Source organism: Gobio gobio (genome assembly GCF_949357685.1).
Source record: "Gobio gobio genome assembly, chromosome: 23".
Lineage (NCBI taxonomy): Eukaryota > Metazoa > Chordata > Actinopteri > Cypriniformes > Gobionidae > Gobio > Gobio gobio.
In genome coordinates, this window is record NC_137119.1 from 35,305,731 (window position 1) to 35,325,365 (window position 19,635).

Below are 19,635 nucleotides of genomic sequence, written 5' to 3' on the forward strand. Positions count from 1 at the left end.
GTCTTCGATTGAGTGACAGTCGTGTAATAGTACTGTAATGTTTATTGTCATATTATAATTATTTTGACTACTTTACTGTCGAATAAAATTAATAAAACAGGCTCTCACAGCATAATGATATTTGACAAGATGGTTTTAATTTGAGATAGGATAATAAAGTTTATTTCTAGCCCATCCACTCCTCATTGTGGGGTCTTTAAACAACCCGGAAGTCAAAATAAACAATCGCTTAGCTCTTACAGTAGCGTTTCCAACACACCATTTTGGTTGTATTTTAATTTTATGCTTAAAAAATATGTATCTATTTCAAAGTTTTGCATTATTATATAAATAACAAATGTCATAATACTATGCTTTTATACAGGCAAAGACCGAGCCTCTACATCCGGGGATGTGCGCTGCAAGGCCACTAGATGACGCTAAAGAGAGATTATTTGGCTTGCTTTACTGTGATAATACCATAGATAGATAGATTAATGTTGATTAATGTTAATTAATGTTTTCTTTATCTTTCTAACGTTTGTAATTTCAATGCCTTATTGTGTGATTATGTAATGCTTGTGTGCAATTGTTAATTTTTAAAAAAGTAAGGTAATGAACTAAACATTTTGTGAAATTTGCGCCTTACCGTTATTGTCCAGCAGGCGGCACTGAAGAGAACGATATCTGGTTTCGACTACAACCGAAGAAGTGAAGATCACGTAATGGCGATTAATCCGCTGAATTTAACAACGCTGTGCTTTCGTTTAGTAAAGGGGAGAGTGGAGTCATCGGTGAGATTAACAACACCGGTGAGTTTAACAACACCGGTTATCAAAACCTAAAAAAAGAACAGTAGCGGATCTGACAGGAGCACAAGAAAGCCCCTCAACGAAAATCTAAGCAAAATATGTTTTCTCTGCCTACAACCTTTCAGTCGCAGGTATGAAGGTATTTCATTGTTGTAAATAGTAGTCGTCAAAACCCTTTTTGTGAGTAAATGTGTGACTGTAGAGAGTAATAATGAACGAGAAAGAGAAACCAGTGTGTGTGGGGCTTTCCATAACAAACTTCGATCTTGTAAATCTAATTCTGATTAATATATATATATTTAAAACAATAATATTGTCTGCTATTGAAAATGTATTTTAATAACAGCCTATTTCTGACACATCTGACCCTCAAACAGATTACATCATCTGATTGACATCAAACCATCTGTTACTATTTACCTTTTCTTTTTCTTCCTGTTGATTGAGAACAAACGTATACAGATATTCTGTATGTATTATATTTAATTAATTTTCATGAATAATAGTGTTTTCTGATGACATTGTTATGTAATATTAAGTTACCTTCATTCTGGTTATACAACAACAGCTGTGAGAGACTGTTTAATAAGGAGACTGAGTGTGTACGTGTCTGAAGGGGGAAAATGAAGTATGTGTGATTACAATAATGTGTTAGTATGTCAGTAGTGACATAACTGACCTACTGATCAACATCCGGTGGTAGAAGTCATACATAGAGAGCTTATCAGTCTCTGTGACTATGATATGTATTGCTATGGCTGGAAATAGTTTTATTCTTTTATTTGCTATCCAGTATTCTCCACACCAAATTATGCAACGTGACCAAAATTAACTCTTTTTTTAGGGAACAGTGCCTTTGACCCATTTAATCAATGTGGTCCAGTACCTGAAGAGTTCAGCCAACTCGACCGTAACCGCATCGGTGCAGAGTCTACAGAGAGACCTTTCATCTGAACACGACCCTCTTCTCAATGAGGTATGACAGTCACAGAAACCGCACACACATTTTATAGCACTTGCATGTTAGAGTTCATGTTTACGCCAGGGTTATTATAGCTTGAAATAAAATTGTTACATGTTTGCTCTGTCTTGTGTTTTTGGTTAAGTCTCTGTGACCCAGTTCTCCCCAGTTAGTCTAATTAGTTACATCATTCACCTGTGCCTCGTTTATCACCTTGTTATTGTCATTTGCTTTGTTTACTTAAAGGGTTAGTTCACCCAAAAATGAAAATTCTGTCAGTAATTACTCACCCTCATGTTGTTCCAACCATGTAAGACCTTCGTTCATCTTCGGAACATAATTTAGTATATTTTTGATGAAATCTGAGAGCTGTCTCACTCGTCCATAGGCTTTCAGAGGGACTGAAACTTGATGGCCCAGAATAGTAAGTAAAAACGTCATTTAAGGAGTCCAAATGACTACAGTGGCTCTGTATTACGATAATTTGAATATACTACCGGGTTTCTACTGATACAAAGCTTAATGCTAAATCACTGAAGTAACCCTTTAAGCCCACAGTTCTCCCTCAGTGTTTGTCGGTTCTCGTCTATGATTCTACGTGTTTAAGAGTTACCTGAGTTTTGTTATTAAAGTTCCTGTCTCCTGTTCATCCTCGTCTTTGTGAGCTTCTATCCGACACATGATGTGACAAAAATAAGCATTTACTGAAATAAAATATAATATATAAAAAACTTTTTTGTATATAATATATAGAACATTTTTGTTTAGTTTCACTTCAGAAAACTAAAACTGAAATAAAAATGACTAAAAACAAACTTATATAGACATTACAAAAAAAAAATATAAAAATGACCACCAATAACACTGGTTCCCACTGGCTTGTTTTCACAGCCCAAAGTGAACCTGAAGGACCTGGGTCTGTCAGAGCTGAGGTTCAGTCATGTACGTGATGTTCTGGAACGCCTGCTGCCTTCGATAGATCCAGAGGAGAAATCCATCTCCAGTGCTGCTCAAAACTCCACAGCATGGAGAACATCTCACATTTCCGCCCCCTCCTTCTTCCAAAACAAATATGGTAAGGTTAGCCACAACATATGGTGATATCATATTTTAAAGTATATTTGTCTCTCGGAAATTGTTGGTCGCTCAATAATTAGGTTTATTCCCTTACAGAATATGTTTATGCGACCACATCTTTCTTTATCAACAGTGTGCTGTTGAGCAATTACAAAATAAGTTTCATAATTTCTAACCTACTGTACCTGAATATTTTGACTAATTAGATAACTTGCCTTACCTTTTTAACTTAAATTGCCTATTTATGAGGATTTTGAAATTTTGTGCACCAACAAGTTTTCTGATTTCCAACAACTTTCCAGTCTTTTTCGGATATCAACTTTAATGCAGTGTGTAATATAGCTGCTTGTAAATTTTAAAGGTCTGCAAAGTTTCAAAGATCAAGCTGAAATTCAGATATGATCATAGAGCTTTTAGTTTCCGACATGCACTATAAGTGGTCAACAAATCACAACATACTGGGCCGTCTGACCAATCAGAGCAGAGTAGGCTCTCAGAAAGAAGGAGTTTAGAGAGACAGAATCCGTGAATTAACCAATTCAGACACTGTGAGAAAAGGCTTGTAATTTGGAAATTTTGTTGACAGCAAAGTGATTTATTCTTGACTTTGTTGTGTAATGTAAATTGTATGTCTTACCACAGGATTCTCTCACAAACACAAGGGACTCTTTGGCTCTCCGGTGTTTCGTAGGCAAAGCTCCAGCCCCCTCCAGACAGCCTGCGTAGATCTGCACCATCTGCAATGTAATCTTTATATACAAATGACCAAAATATAAAGAATTAAAGGCCTAGTCCACACCACAGCTGGAACAATATCATTGGAATCACTTTCAGAACGATTTTTATCTGCTGATGAACAATAAAAAGAATGACAACCAATAAGAATCCACCCGGGCTTGAGCATTTAAAGTGGCAGATAACATAACTGCAGTGCATGCTGCTTATAATAAACTTTATCATCTATTGGTGTGGATGCTAATATAGTTATATTTATTGTTCTTGGTGTGAACAGGGCCTTTACACAGTTACATTACAGCTACTGTATGGATTGAGTTCTGGGTTTATTTTGATGTATGTGTTGTTTGTTTTCATGCTTAGTATGGGTCCAAAACAGAGGTTTCAAGACGATGAGGTCCAAGACCAGGCGTCTGCTGTCTGGTTCTGAAGCTCCAGTAGAAGCAGAGAATTATACGCCAGTCTTTATGAAAGTTAGTGAGCTGCATGTCACTGATGAAATATTAATTCATGCAGGTGTGCTCTCAGATTTACAGCAGGTTTTATCTGTGTGATTAACCGGTTTCTGATTTTTTCTTATTCTCTGTCCTCTTCAGGGCCTCCTCATGAAGGAAAAGCAAGACACAGGGAGTTTTGAACAGTTATTGAAACAGAATAACTTGTCAGACTCTCACCAGGATGCTTTTAAGACTGGCTTCACAGAGGGCTTCATGAAGGCTCAGGCATTGACACAGAGGAATCAAGGTGATATATTAAACGTATATCTGTTCAATAGTAAAAATGTGTTTGCGGCAGGAACTTCATTCTTACTTTTTCTGTTTCTAACAGACGCTGCAAAGAGGACACGTCTGATTATTTTTGCCCTACTTCTGGTTGGCCTGTATGGTGTGTCCAGAAGCCCTTTCTTCTCGGGTAAAGGATCGTTTTCTGACACTGGTTTGTGTCCCATTTTATAAATTCCTTATATTTGCTTGCCTAAAATGTTGACTGTAGCTGAATTTCTTCGGCAGCTTTTATAATAAAGTATCAAATGTCTTTTTGAGTTCTGATGAGATCCTTAGAATGCAGTATGTTCACATTCAAGTTTTCGTTTTATCTGTTTACTTGTAGTTCGTTTTCGCACCACCTCTGGTCTGGATTCAGCCGTGGACCCCGTTCAAATGAAAAATGTCACCTTTGAACATGTGAAAGGTGTAGAGGAGGCCAAGAACGAACTTCAGGATGTTGTCGAATTTTTGCGAAACCCTCAGAAATTCACTGTGCTTGGCGGTAAACTTCCCAAAGGTGAAATTCAACTCTTTTACTTATGGTCGTTGTTTTTAATTTTGTAGAAAGGTCTAATCTGGATGTGTATTTCAGGTATCCTGCTTGTGGGGCCTCCAGGAACAGGAAAAACCCTGTTGGCCAGAGCTGTGGCAGGTGAAGCAGACGTGCCCTTTTACTACGCCTCCGGGTCAGAGTTTGACGAAATGTTTGTGGGAGTCGGAGCGAGTCGCATCAGAAACCTTTTCAGTGAGTCTTTTGAGGGAAAAATGTAGTCTTAGAACGCTCATAATGCTTATGGTGTTATAACATCACTACTTTAACTACTTCCTTAACTACTTTAAAAGGATCATCAACTGCATTAAAAAAAATATTGAGGTTCTCTGAAGTCCACTTATAATGTTATCAAGATTTTTTTACATCAAAATGAATCCGTATTTAGAAGTAATAAGCTATTGTCTATCATGTTTTTGACCCTCTCTTTTGAACATGCTTTCATCAAAAGCATGCTGCATTCAAGACTTGTAAATGAATGCCCACTGCTATGATTGGGTAACACTTTTGCATATTAAAATAATCAGTAACACTTTATTTTACAGTGTCCTACTGTCCTTGTTACATATGTTACATGTACTTACCATAGTAATAACAGTAAATTTGCATAATGCCATGCAATTTAACCCTCAACCAAACCCTAATCCTACCATAACCCTATAGTAAGTACATGTAGTTCATTAATATTACTCAGTACTTAAATAATATAATACTTAAATACTTAAAAATACTTAAAATAATATAATTACACTGTAACAATGACACCTTAAAATAAAGTGTAACCAAATAACCTTCAACATCCCCGCCATTACATGAGTGGAATTGTTTTGAAAACTTCCGATCTATCTCGTTACATAGTCAAAACATTTGCCAACAATGTGAAACACATGTTTACATGCATATTACATGCTGATTACATATGAGGGGTGTCCACATCTGATTGGCCACCCTGGGTTCCACCCCAAAATTTAGATTGCTACTTCCATTTCACCTCCTATTGAAAGAAGCATTTATTTTGACGAGCAGCGGTGCGACACATTGTTCATGTATTCACGTTGAATATTAACGTTAGTTGCCAAACAGACGATTAAGAATAAAGGGGGTTGTGCGCAAGCGCAAACGCAGAGTTGTTCAAAATCCTGCCGCACCATTGCCATAGTTTTCCATTAAATGACACAATTTGTCTCAAAACGTTGCTAATGTATAATGACTTCACCCTAGGCTGGAAGAGTGTGTATAGACATTTTTCTGTATTTTTCTTTCAGTGTAAAGTCTGTGCTTATGGAAAGATACAATATAGATTGTCCTTTCTGTTTCCGTTTGCGCAGTTTTTACAGTAAAACGCATCAACGCCACTTTTTTCATTCTTGAAGTGAACTTTTTGCCTGTATGGTGATTAGATGAAATGTTTTGCATTGAACTTAAACATGAGAACGCGGTGTGACTGGTGTGCGACATATGGCACTTCTCCATATTGGTCTCACTTCATCCATAGCACGCACAAAGAGGCGCGTCTTGCACTTGGATAGACAAATACACATAAAAGTATGATAAAAGTAGCCGTCTTGGTGAGTATCGTAGTAAACACAGTCGGCTATGTCTTAACCGAATGTAAGCAGTTGACAAAGAAATCGTATGCGTGTCAATTTTGGATTCAATATTGTGCATTTGGTCTTAAAGTGACCGCAGCCTGTAGTCTACCTCCTGCCGTCTGCCATTTAAAGTCAATCAAAGAACAAAAGAAAAAAATCACCCACTGATCTCCACTGGCTTTAATATACATTCATCTATATTTAATTTATACAGTGAAGATTATGCAATGTTATTTTACATGTGATTATTACATTTCTGTACCTGAATTATTGTTAGACCTGAAACATGAAACACTTAATTCTTAGCACTGTTCTTATTTTATTGCTGACCTTCACTTGTATTCAATAATGTTTTAAATTTATATTATTAGGCTTTTAGTTTTTGCTGTGGAAAATCAGTTGGAATTGAGAATTGTAAAATTTCACTGGTATCTACAGTTTCGGCAGCTTATTTATTTGAATACAATGTTACATCGGTCAAAACAATGAAAACAAATAAGTATTACACATGATATTCTTTCCAGGTCTATGTAGCCTTGGCCATCCCCCGGCCATGTATAAAAGTCTAGTTCCGCCACCGGTTTTGTGTGAACAGAATTATGAATGAATATACATTGTTTGGCACTCTGTCATTCTTATAGGCTATTCATAGTTCACCCTATCCGTGTATCGTGTTTGAATTTACTACAGAAGATGTCACTCACTGAAGCTTTTATTCAGGATTACAGATCAAAACAATAACAAAAGCAGTATTCTCTGCGTGCTTTCTTCCATACATATCATACGATCTGTAACAGACAAAGCAACAGTGACACATGGTAAAAACACTGTTACTTACACTTGTGTGTTGCGATATTACTGACGGATCCAGTGTATTTGGCACTGCCTCATCTTTTATTTTCAGACTATCTGAAAAGCCTGCTTCAAACTGTCTCTTGTTTAAAACCGAATTTGCAGTATAATTAAGCAAACAAACGATACTCGGTTACTTAACGTAACCTCGGTTCTCTCTAGAAGAGGGAACGAGTATTGCGTAAGTTCCTTACGCTACGGGAAAGTATTCTTTCTTCGAGATTTCTGAAAAACCCAAAATTATCCTTAATTTTGTAACATTGTCAACGCAGTGCGGCAGCCTGGCAGACCATAGCAGGCTATTCCAGCGTGCTATTGGCTGCTCTGCTGGCAACTGCAGCAGCCTATCGGTGAGCCCGCGTGACGTGGCGACCAATGAGGGCGCTTCGCGCCCACCTGGCTTCATTTGCCTACAGGTGGGGCGTGGCCACGTGTATATAAGCAGGGCTCACGGGCTGCATATTCGGTTTTCTTAGTTCTGAAGCGTAAAAGCCAGCGGGGCGCACGGCAAGGAACGCAATACTCGTTCCCTCTTCTAGAGAGAACCGAGGTTACGTTAAGTAACCGAGTATCGTTCTCTTACGAGAGGTTCTCTCGTATTGCGTAAGTTCCTTACGCTACGGGAACATATTGTCAACGCCGTGCGCACCTCGCATACAGCATATGTATCCCAGGGAACCGGGGACCATAACACTGCTCGGGCAGGGTGGCCGGTAAAGAAAAAACGGGCCACCACATATACAGACACTTCATTCGAACTGACGGGTGGTTTACGACGGGTGGTTACAACACCCTGTCCCATGAATGAGGGAACGGCACCTGCCGGTCTCCTTCAAATTCACCACACCTTGTCTCATGAATGAGGGAGCGGCAACGCCGGTCGCCTTCAAATTCACAATATCTTGTTATATGAGTGAGGTAACGGCACCGCCGGTCACCTTCAAACTCACAACAGCTCGTCTCGTAAATGAGGGAACGGCACCGCCGGTCTCCTTCAAATTCACATGAGCCTAGTACCGAACTTACTACCAGTATGTGAGCTATGTCTGCGCAGAATCACTGGGCAGAACCAACGGCCCTATTGAACTGATAACACTTTCGCCTGTAAGGCAGGAACTTCCAGATTGTAAAATCTCACGAACGTAGACGGGGAGGCCCAGCCTACCGCCATACAGATATCGTGGATGGAAATCCCTCTGGCCCAAGCCCACGAAGAGGCCATGCCTCTGGTGGAGTGTGCTCTGACACCTAGCGGGCACTGCAGGTGTTTGGAAGCGTATGCAGTTGCAATCGCGTCCACTATCCACCTGGACAGGGTCTGTTTCGAGGAGGCGAGACCTTTAGTGCGCCCACCAAACGAAACAAATAGCTGCTCAGAACGCCTGAAGGCGGCGGAGCGTGTGACATAAACCCTCAATGCCCTGACAGGGCAGAGGAAATTGCCACCGTCCCCCTCATCGGATGCTGGCAGAGCCGAGAGGGAGATAATCTGCGCCCTGAAGGGAGTGCCGATCGCTTTGGGGACATAACCATGCCTCGGTCTGAGAATGACCTTAGAGTCATTAGGACCGAACTCCATACACGTCGGGCTCACTGAGAGCGCGTGTAGATCCCCCACGCGTTTCACTGAAGCCAGAGCTATCAGAAACGTGGTTTTCAGCGAAAGGAACCTTGGTTCCACAGTCTCGAGCGGTTCAAAGGGATGAGCCTTCAGGGCCTCTAGGACCAAGGCCAGATCCCATATAGGAACCGACGGGGGCCGCGGGGGATTCATCCGTCTGGCTCCTCTGAGGAAACGGACGATGAGCTCGTTCCTTCCTAGCGTGCTACCTAGCGTCGTCTGAGCGAACGCTGCTATAGCCGCCACATACACTTTGAGCGTGGAAGGGGACCTGCCCAATTCCAAAAGCTCTTGGAGGAAGGAGAGCACCCGCTGGACCCCACATTGCTGTGGGTCCAATCCCTTGGAAACACACCACTCAGTGAACACCGACCACTTAGAACTATATAACCGCCTCGTCGAGGGGGCTCTAGAGTGTGAAATCGTGTTCATAACCCCTTCGGGCAGGTCAACGGGTATCCGTTGGTCACCCATACATGCAGAGACCATCGCTCTGGATGGGGATGCCAAACTGAGCCTCCTGCTTGAGAGAGAAGGTCTGCTCTCAGCGGAACTGGCCAGGGGGGTGAGTGCGACAGCTTCACCAGCTCTGGGTACCAAATCTGGTTCTCCCAGCGCGGTGCTATAAGGAGCACCGGACGGCGCGTTTCCCTGATTTTCGCTATGACCTGGGGCAATAGGGAGATCGGCGGGAAAGCATACAGCGGGAGGCTGGGCCAAGTTTGGGACAGCGCATCCTCGCTTTTGGACAGAAACGTCGGGCAGCGGGCGTTCTCTTTTGTTGCAAAGAGGTCGAGCTCCGCTCTGCCGAACAGGCGCCATACCAGCTGGACTGTCTGGGGGTGCAGGGACCATTCTCCTGGGAGAATGAGGCCCCTGGACAGCTTGTCCGGGCCCACATTGAGGTGGCCCGGCACGTGCGCAGCTCTCAACGAGCGCAGCGAGCTGTGTGCCCACACGAGCAGGCGTTCTGTCAGATTGCCCAGACCTCTGGACCTGACACCGCCCTGCCGGTTCACGTAGGACGTAGGACACCACTGACTAACACATGGACACCACTGACTAACACATGGTGTCCTCGTATAAGCGGGAGAAACTGCTTGAGCGCGTTCTCTACCGCTATCATCTCCAAACAGTTTATGTGTAGGAGTTTTTCCTCGCTCGACCAAAGGCCCGAGGCTGATCTGCCCTCGAAAACGGCGCCCCAACCCGTGGTGGAGGCGTCCGTCGAGATGACCTTGCGGTGTGAGATGGCTCCCATCGTCACTCCCCTCTGGTACCAGTCGGCTACTAACCAGGGCTCTAGGGCTGACACGCAGCCCTGAGTCACTCTGATCCTGAAGCCACCGGACGCCCAGGCCCTGTGAGGCACTCGGGCGTTTAACCAGCATTGCAGCGGGCGCATGCGCATTAAGCCCAGCTGGAGCACAGCTGCAGCTGAGGCCATACGTCCCAGCATCCTCTGAAACAGCTTGAGAGGTGCGATTTTGCCTGGCCGAAAGTACGCAGCCATGCGCCGAACTTGGCGCGCGCGATGGGGTGACAGGCGGGCTGACATTGCCACAGTGTCCAGATTCAAACCCAGAAATGAGGTTGATTGCGTGGGCACTAATGAGCTCTTGGTCCAATTGACCGTGAGCCCTAGGCTGTCCAGATGGCTGAGCAGCATTGCCCTGTGGGCGAGGAGCTCGGCCTCCGACTGCGCCAGGATGAGCCAATCGTCCAGATAGTTCAATACTCGCATCCCTCGATTTCTCAGAGGAGCGAGGGCCGCGTCCATGCACTTCGTAAATGTACGGGGTGCTAGTGACAGGCCGAACGGAAGGACGGTGTATTGATAAGCCTGGCCGTCGAAGGCGAATCGTAAGAATGGCCTGTGACGCGGCGTTATCTTGATTTGAAAATATGCATCTTTCAAATCTAGGGAGATTAGCCAGTCTCTCGGGCGAATATGCGCGAGGATCTGCTTGGTCGTGAGCATCTTGAACGATCTTTTCATAAGAGCTTTGTTCAGACGCCTCAGATCCAGAATCGGTCTGAGCGACCCATCCCTTTTTGGCACGAGAAAATACCGGCTGTAAAAGCCTGACTCGCTCATAGAGTGGGGAACCGGTTCTATAGCCCCTTTGCACAGCAGCGTGGCTATTTCTGCTCGAAGTAGATGTGCTACTTCCTCGCTCACTCTCGTCTCTGTACGCGCACAGAAGCGCGGAGGGCGGCGAGCGAACTGCAGAGTGTAGCCGTGCTTCACTGTTTTCAGCACCCATTCTGATACACCTGGAATGGCTTCCCACGCTCTCGCGTCTCACGGGATAGAACGGCCTCCGGGCTCGAAACGCCGCGCTTCGCGGGTTTGACGGCCCGTATAGGAGGGGCGGGCGCAGTGCGCGCGCTCTCTGTGCTGTGGGCCAGCCGATCGCTCGCGATGGCTGGCCGCCCTACACACTGCATCTCTGCCGCTTCGAGCGGGGAGTGGCTTGTGTGCGGCCCTACACTCATCGCTCCGGCCACCCTGGGCGGAAAATAAATGGTGTGGCGCGTGGCGCCTGAGGCATAATGTTCGCGAAAATGTGTGAGCGCGTTTGAGCGGGCACAACTCTTACGCGTGGAACATGACCGGTTAAGAGTGGCTGTGTGACAGCGCGTGTGGTGGTTAGTCGTGGACGCAAACAAGCGGACACGTGACCTAACTCTAGCACTCGAGCGGCCGGTGGCCGCTTTATGTGAGTGGGGGACACAGGGTTTATAGTGCTTGTGTGCAGGGGTGAACACAGAAAAGTGGGCACATTTACTGCATTTGAAACACATACGGCGCGAGCCGTGCGACCAGAAGTAATGCAACTTTTGTGATTTCTCTGGTTCGCCGTAAAAACGGCGGTTATTGACAGGCGAGAAGGCATTTTTGCCGGCTCGTTGGCTGCGTGAAATCCATCTGCAGCAGCCACAGTGGTGGGGGCTGACAGGAAAAAGAGTTTTGACGGTGGTCCGGCCGCGGCGGGACTTAACCGTCGTTTCTCGCCTCTTGCTAGGAGGACTTTGGAGGCTCGGGCTTCAGCGTGATCCTAGGCCGGGGGCCCCGAGGTGGAGGCGGCTTACCACGGCTGGAAGAGCGCGATCTGGGGCGGCCGCTCGGTCTTCTCTGAGACGAAGGGGGCCGCGCTGGGCGCTGCGCGGAGCTCGTTGCTGGCTGGTCACGAGGACGGCGAGCAGCGGAGCTATTGCTAGCGCCGGGGCGTCGAGGCAGGAAAGGGTTCATGGCCTGCGTCGTTTTCTGCACTTCGGAGAAACGGTCGACGATCCCCTTGACCGCTGGTCCGAAAAGCCCAGACGGAGAGAGCGGGGCGTTTAGGAAGGCCGCGCGCTCTGTTTCTCGCATGTCCGCGAGCGTGAGCCAGAGGTGGCGCTCAGCTACCGTGAGGGAGGCCATAGAGCGTCCGAGGGCCTGTGCTGCGGTCTTGGTGGCGCGAAGGGAGAGATCCGTCGCGCTTCGCAAATCCGTGATTAACTCAGCGTCACAGCATTTCTCGTCCATGTCGCGGAGGAGATTAGCTTGGAGGATTTGCAGCACGGCCATAGAGTGCAGAGCGGACGCAGCTTGACCGGAGGCAGCGAAAGCGCGGCCGATCAGCGATGACGTCACTCTGCAGGCCTTAGACGGGAGGGCAGCCTTTGAGCGCCAACCAGAAGGCGGGCAAAGGTGCGCTGCGACCGCCTCTTCCACCGGAGGGATAGCGTTGTAGCCTTTCTCGGCCGCGCCGTCAACTTGTGAGAGCGTCGAAGAAGCCTGAGACGAGACCCTCGCGGAGAATGGCGCATTCCAGGACTTTGCGAGCTCCTCGTGAAGCTCCGGCAAAAAGGGTGCAGTCCTGGAGGTGGGCGCACGGCGGCGACTGTTTAGGAAGCATCCGTCAAGTCGGTTCGGCGCTGCCACCTTGGGCGGGGCCCATTCGAGGCCTAGCTGCTCGACAGCCCGGGTGAGAAGGCGCAAGAGTTCGGCGTCCTCACCCGCTCGAGAGCGTCCGGAGCCCCGGACTGAAGAGGACGCGGAAGACCAGTCCTCGCTGTCGGAAGCCATGATGGAGCAGCTGTCGGCGCGTTCCGCGGCCGCATCCGCCTCATCCCCGGAGGCGGCAACAGAAATGGCGGCCTGGGGTGGGGGCGGGGAAGGCGAGAGTGAAGCGGGCGGGAAAGGTTCCGGCGAGCTTCTCTCTGCGAGCTCCGGAGTCCGCTGCGAGCGGCGCTTCTTCTTGCGCGGCGTGGCAGGGACTGGAGGGATATCATCTTCGAACAGGACGAGTCGAGCCCGCAGGGTCGACATCGTCAGTTCTTCGCACTCTTGGCATCCGCCAGCGTGGAGTGCGGCGGCGGCGTGATCACGGCCCAGGCAGAGAGCGCAGATCACATGGCGGTCCCCGGAGCTGAGCTGCGCGTGACACGAGCCGCAGGTGGAACGAGACATTTGTATCAACGCTCGGCTCTTTTTGTGAAAAGTGTGACGCAGCGGCGACAACACTTTGAGCGTAAAAGGATATGGGGCTGCCGGATAGCAGAGCAGGCACGGAAGGCTGAAGGTGGCGCGATGCTGCCGGCTTCCTCAGGCGCTGTCCTCTGCTTGCTTGTCTGCGCGGTCACGGCGGCGGGTTCCAGATCCAGCGATGCGAAGGGCTTCGCTGAAGAAAAGAAAATCGAATATGCAGCCCGTGAGCCCTGCTTATATACACGTGGCCACGCCCCACCTGTAGGCAAATGAAGCCAGGTGGGCGCGAAGCGCCCTCATTGGTCGCCACGTCACGCGGGCTCACCGATAGGCTGCTGCAGTTGCCAGCAGAGCAGCCAATAGCACGCTGGAATAGCCTGCTATGGTCTGCCAGGCTGCCGCACTGCGTTGACAATGTTACAAAATATAATTTTGGGTTTTTCAGAAATCTCGAAGAAAGAATACTTTCCCGTAGCGTAAGGAACTTACGCAATACGAGAGAACCTCTCGTAAGAGAACAAACAAACAAACAGTGTTTTACTGACGCGATCTGACAGGAACTTCATCCACGCTTTCTTAATGTTAGGATCACAAGGATGGCAATGCAAAGGCTCTTCAAAATGTCTTGTAATCCTATCGTTTTGTTGCTGGAGTTATCCTGTGTTTGATCTTCTTCTGCCGAGTCGGTCTTTTGTCGCACTATGACGTAATAATGTGACAAAATCTGAAACGGTTTCTGAGCTTGGTTTCAATAAAAGCTGTTTTATGGACTAACAAGGAAGTTTTCAGTTCTGAAAATCGGAATATTTCTATAGTAAAATGACATCTTGTATGTCAAAAGATCCATAAACTTGATTTCTCAAATCATGACTCCTTTAACAAATGTTTCTGCGGGTTTTTCTCACAGAGGAGGCCAAAGCTAGTGCACCGTGTGTAATATTTATTGACGAGCTGGACAGTGTAGGAGGCAAGAGAGTCGAGTCTCCCATGCACCCATACTCGCGACAGACCATCAACCAACTGCTCGCTGAGATGGACGGGTGAGTCCATGGCTTTTTATTACATTTCCTCTTTTTTAAAGAAGTTACATGGGTCTTATTTTAGTATTTTGATTATTTCAGGTTTAAACCCAATGAAGGGGTCATTGTGATTGGAGCTACAAACTTTGCTGAAGCTTTGGACAAGTAGGTTTCTCTAGCCACGTTTTTACATGTAGGCATTTATTTCAAAGACTTTTAGGGTTGTAAAAAAACTGTCAACATCAATGCAACAACCACAAATCCAATCATCATTCATCTTCATCCAAGAATATATGACTCTGGATTTCACATGAAACTTCTAGCAGGTAGTTTTGATTGAATCACTTGACATATATTTCTCTGATAGGACCCTATTATGATTTCAGAAACTCTCTAGTTAACAGTTTACTGTCACTAAAACCTGCAATCTTTGTGATTAGCCTTAATATATAACCATCTTCTTGTTAATGTTTGTTTCAGTGCTCTGGTGAGACCAGGCCGGTTTGACATGCAGGTCACTGTCCCAAGACCGGATGTGAAGGGACGCACTGAAATCCTGCAGTGGTATTTGAAAAAAATTAAAGTGGATTCTGGTAAGAATTATTTAGAGAAACCAAGTATGTCTCCAAAGATTCTCCAATAGGACAATCCAATAAAATAATCAGTTTTTGTGTGTTTTGTAGCTGTTGATGCAGAGATCATTGCCAGGGGAACAGTGGGTTTCTCTGGAGCCGAACTGGAGAACCTGGTGAACCAGGCGGCGCTGAAAGCAGCAGCCGATGGGAAAGACCTGGTGACCATGAAGGAGCTGGAGTTTGCGAAGGATAAGATCCTGATGGGTGAGGAGGACAGTAGGGCTGTACAGCGTAGTCTCTGCAGCATGTGATGGGGATTAATGCTTGAACAAAGAGATTCTTTCCTAAAATCCTCTTCTCTGTCTGTCCAGGCCCAGAGCGCAGGAGTGTGGAGATAGACAAGAGAAATAAGATGATCACAGCCTATCATGAGTCAGGACATGCTATAGTTGCTTATTACACCAAAGACGCCATGCCCATCAACAAAGCTACCATCATGCCACGTGGCCCTTCGCTGGGACATGTGAGTAATAATTGGTCTCACTGTTCTATTATAACGTAATGTATTATACAATTTTTCATTTTCATTTTCTCAATACCCCCCAACATTTCCCAGATTAACTAATGAAGAAGAAAAGTTTATTAGCCAATATTATAAATGTTTTTAATTTATCAGTATCAGTTAATATTGAATATTTCATTGTGCATGCTCATTTAAAATATTTTTCAATTTAGATTATGTTGCCATCATCTAACATTCACTTAATAATAATAATAATTTAAAAGTACTTTTTTAATCTTTATCAAATCTCTAAACGAATATCCATGTTAACTGTACATTATATCATTCCATTACTATACATTTATAATAATGTTGTTATATTAAATGTTTATATTAAAATTTATATTCTTGGAATAAATTATTGAAAATTATAAGAATGTAAAATTACAGATTGTAGGCTTTTTTGTTTTATTTGTAGTTTATTTAAAAAAAATTGTATATAATTTTAATATCAGTCATTTTTTAGTAATCAGCAATAATATAATTATCAATATAGGGTGGAATATTAACTCTTTCCCCGCCAGTGTTTTTTTTAAAGTTGTGAGCGGTTTTGATCATTTTCACAAATATTTTATTCCTCCCAGAATATTAAGTTGTATGAATATCTGAACATGCAATATATCAAAAGAAAGCACAGAGCCTCTGCTTTTAAAGGGAAAACAAAAATTATTCTAGCTTTATGCATTCTTTTTTATCAACACTTGAATGTGGGTGTGTCATTAAAAAGGGCAATTTGAACTAAAAGCTGAGAAAATCACGTTTTTTGTTTGTTTGTTTTTTCAAAGAATACAACGTGCATTACCAATGCTGTTATCGCTTGTTTCTGCCCCTTTTTTACCTGTATTTTGATCATAAGATTCAGTACTCTTTCAGAAGATGCATAACAGCGCCCCCTACCGTATAACAGTGAAAACATGGACAGCCGGAAAATTCAGTCAATGGCACGGAAGTTTTGTTTCATAAATTATGGAAAATTCCATCGATGGCAGGGAAAGAGTTCATATTAATGCATTTAAATTAAGTTGAGATCTCCCTGACTTATGGCTTTTAAAGAAACAAATATCATTGTTCAACAGTTTTTGTGTTTTGCTAGATTTTGAATGACAGTTATACGTGATAAACCCATAGTGATGCTTCTTTTGTTTCTCTGGTCACTCTCAGGTATCCTTGCTGCCTGAGAATGATCGCTGGAGTGAGACACGGGCCCAGCTGCTGGCTCAGATGGACATCAGCATGGGCGGCAGGGTCGCTGAGGAACTGGTGTTTGGAAATGATCATATCACCACCGGTGAGAGGTGTCCCTAACTAATCCTTGCTATCGTTTGGATTCTTGGAAATATCAACATCACGGTTTATTTGTTTCTTTTACAGGAGCATCCAGTGATTTTGATGGAGCCACCAAAATAGCACAGATGATGGTGACACGGTTTGGAATGAGTGACAAGGTGAAAACTCGTTATGTTACTCTTTTTTTTCTTTTCCTGTCTTAAACTATGAAGTTAGTAATGATTTCATAATTTAGGCAAGAGGTTCCCAAACTGGGGTTTGTGAATTGATGAAAAACTAATATATATATGTATATATATATATAAATAAAACACAACTAAAAAGATTAAATATTTTAGCCATTCATGTTCTTTGGACAAATCCGAGGAGTTTTATTTATTTATTTTAACTAAAATAACATTCATTATCATTTATTAGGCTGAACTATGAGGTTTATAATTTTTTTAATCTTTTTGATTTTGTCAAAACTGCATAGTTTTTATGGTCATTTTACAGTTTAGGATATTTTAGACATTTGATGTTTCAAACAAAACATGTAGTTCTATTCTTATGTCAGAATTTTCCAAAATGATGCTGTTTTCAGGAAATTTTTAGAGGAAAAAAGAGGAAACTCCCCATCTCTATCAGATCACATTTCAAGTGAAAATAATTATTTATTGTATTCAAAAAGAAGCAAATAGCTATTTGGAGAAGCCATTGAGTCCTTCCACGTGTTCAAAAGCCATCAGAGTTGTGTGAGCGCTCACATTCCAGACTTAAATCTGTGTTTCATCCTAATCCCTTCTCCAGCACTCAGTTCATACTCAATTTCCAAAAATGAGCTGCGCACATGCAGGGTCTAAACTACACACACATTCACCCATCCCTAACGTCAGGATCCTGTCGTAATCCGAAACTTGTGTGAAGCCTTTGTTGAATTACTGTTGTGCCTGTAACTGCAGTTCACTCACTTCTCTTTGCTTTGACCAGCTGGGGGTCATGACCTATAATGACCTGACGAACCATAGCCCAGAGACCCGGGCTGCTGTAGAACAGGAAGTCAGGGTGCTGTTGCAGGTAGGTCTTTAGTGTTTGTTTGTCAGTGATATTTGATCTGATGATTGTGGAAATTCAGCCTCCAAATTTTCTCTTTCTCTCAGAGCTCATATGAAAGGACAAAGAAGCTACTTAAGTTGTACAGCAAAGAACACAAGCTGCTGGCCGATGCCCTACTGACTTATGAGACTCTGGATGCAAAGGAAATTCAGATGATCCTGGAGGGAAAGTCACTGGAACCCAGATGATTAAGTCTTGGATTAACAGAGACATTTCAAGCTACAATCTTACAACCTTACCTGTAAATATAAACATCTGTAATAAGCGAGACTTTCTAGCCTTCCCTCATTTTCAGGCAGCACGTTTGCTTTCAAACAGACACTAAGCTAACTGAAATCCAGACATGTTCTAATAATTTGAGACAGTAAAATGATGCCAAAAGTACATATGCATAAGCAGTAACCAATGGAAATTGTTACAAATCAATTAAACTGTAAGTTCTTTGCTTTGTTTTTAGAAGCAAAGTATATAACAGGAAAATGATGTTCATAACTTGCTTTATGCATCCTATTCTTTGTTACCCGGTCATCAAATTGAAGCATTTGTTATTTTAAGAAATGGAGAAAAGCCGAAAGCAAAGCAACTTTTAAATCATAAATGGGGCATTTTCCTTGAAATCAAATGCCAGTGGGCTTCTGCCTAAATCATGATGTCTCATAGTACAGATTGTTCAATTATGAATGTGACTTCAGAATGTCCGTTTTATATTTGCATCCACAGATATAGAATAAATATATCTGTAAATGCAAATCTGGGCAATTCAATTGGAGTACTGTAGAATGTTTCCGCTGGACCTTTTGTATTTACTAACCCCTGATCTTGTTCATTAAGTTATTTATTTGAGTACTCCAGGTAGTTAAACTCCTCCTGTTGCTATCCTCTGTCACATTTGGGTTGCCTGCATGTGTGTGTTTAAACAGTTCAGGTGACGCACTGTATATATGTGTGCGTTTAAAAATTATTAGTGTGCTTGTTTTTGAAATGAATACCATCTTTATTTCCATTTCTCTCAACCAGAAATGAACATGGATGTGACTAAATACAATACATAAATAAAGGCTATTCCCTTGTCATTTCCTGAAAGTAAGAATATAAAGCTGGAATTTTGTATGAGTTAGGTTAATGAATTAGGTTTAATTTCTTGGATCGTTTTCAAAGTTTCAAAATAAGAGTGGCAGTAAACCATTCAGTCTGATAATCACTGGTATCAGGTTAGGTGAGCTCAGCTGAGATAGTCATTGGTTATCTTATTATTTAAAATTGGTGGCCTACACACATTTAGGTCTTGCCTTCTCATCATCCGCTATATGTTTCTTCATGGAAGCCAATTAAAGTCAATCATGAATTAGAGTTTCACCCCGATAGCTTTGAGACAATAGCTTTGTTGTGTTCAGAGAGGGGAACTGCAATCAGTGTTTTACATCTCTACCCAAGTCTGTAATTACAGAGTTTTGTTACAAGAGGAAGGATCGCACATTTAAAGACCCTTTGTTTTCCCATTGGTTTTCAGCTGTGAAAGGCTTTATAAAAATGCCTAGATGTTGTAGGGAACTGATGAATACTGGTCACAACCATGAGGAGACCAGCTGAGCTGAGCTCAGAGATCGTGTGCTTGTTTTTATAATTTTTTTCTGAAGAGACTGCAAAATAAAATGACCATTTGAAAAAAAAAAA

The 19,635-nt window shown here is 43.6% G+C and overlaps 1 protein-coding gene across 4 annotated transcripts; it reads left to right on the forward strand.

Moving 5' to 3' along the window:
- The first annotated feature begins 658 nt into the window (after window positions 1-658).
- Window positions 659-19,624, forward strand: yme1l1a (YME1-like 1a). 4 transcript variants are annotated; one of them, XM_079806141.1, is made up of 18 exons: window positions 659-791; window positions 1,636-1,767; window positions 2,644-2,827; window positions 3,472-3,573; window positions 3,928-4,037; window positions 4,161-4,308; window positions 4,393-4,500; window positions 4,675-4,848; window positions 4,924-5,076; window positions 14,331-14,463; window positions 14,545-14,607; window positions 14,923-15,035; window positions 15,126-15,281; window positions 15,389-15,540; window positions 16,741-16,867; window positions 16,951-17,024; window positions 17,836-17,922; window positions 18,006-19,624. In XM_079806141.1, the coding sequence occupies exons 1-18, from the start codon at window positions 705-707 to the stop codon at window positions 18,147-18,149; spliced, it is 2,247 nt and encodes a 748-aa protein (XP_079662267.1). In that variant the 5' UTR covers window positions 659-704; the 3' UTR covers window positions 18,150-19,624. The 4 variants fall into 4 exon arrangements, with proteins under 4 accessions (XP_079662267.1, XP_079662268.1, XP_079662269.1 ...); XM_079806142.1 differs by having other exon boundaries at window positions 4,393-4,476; XM_079806143.1 differs by lacking the exon at window positions 659-791 and adding an exon at window positions 794-922.
- Window positions 19,625-19,635: the final 11 nt, after the last annotated feature.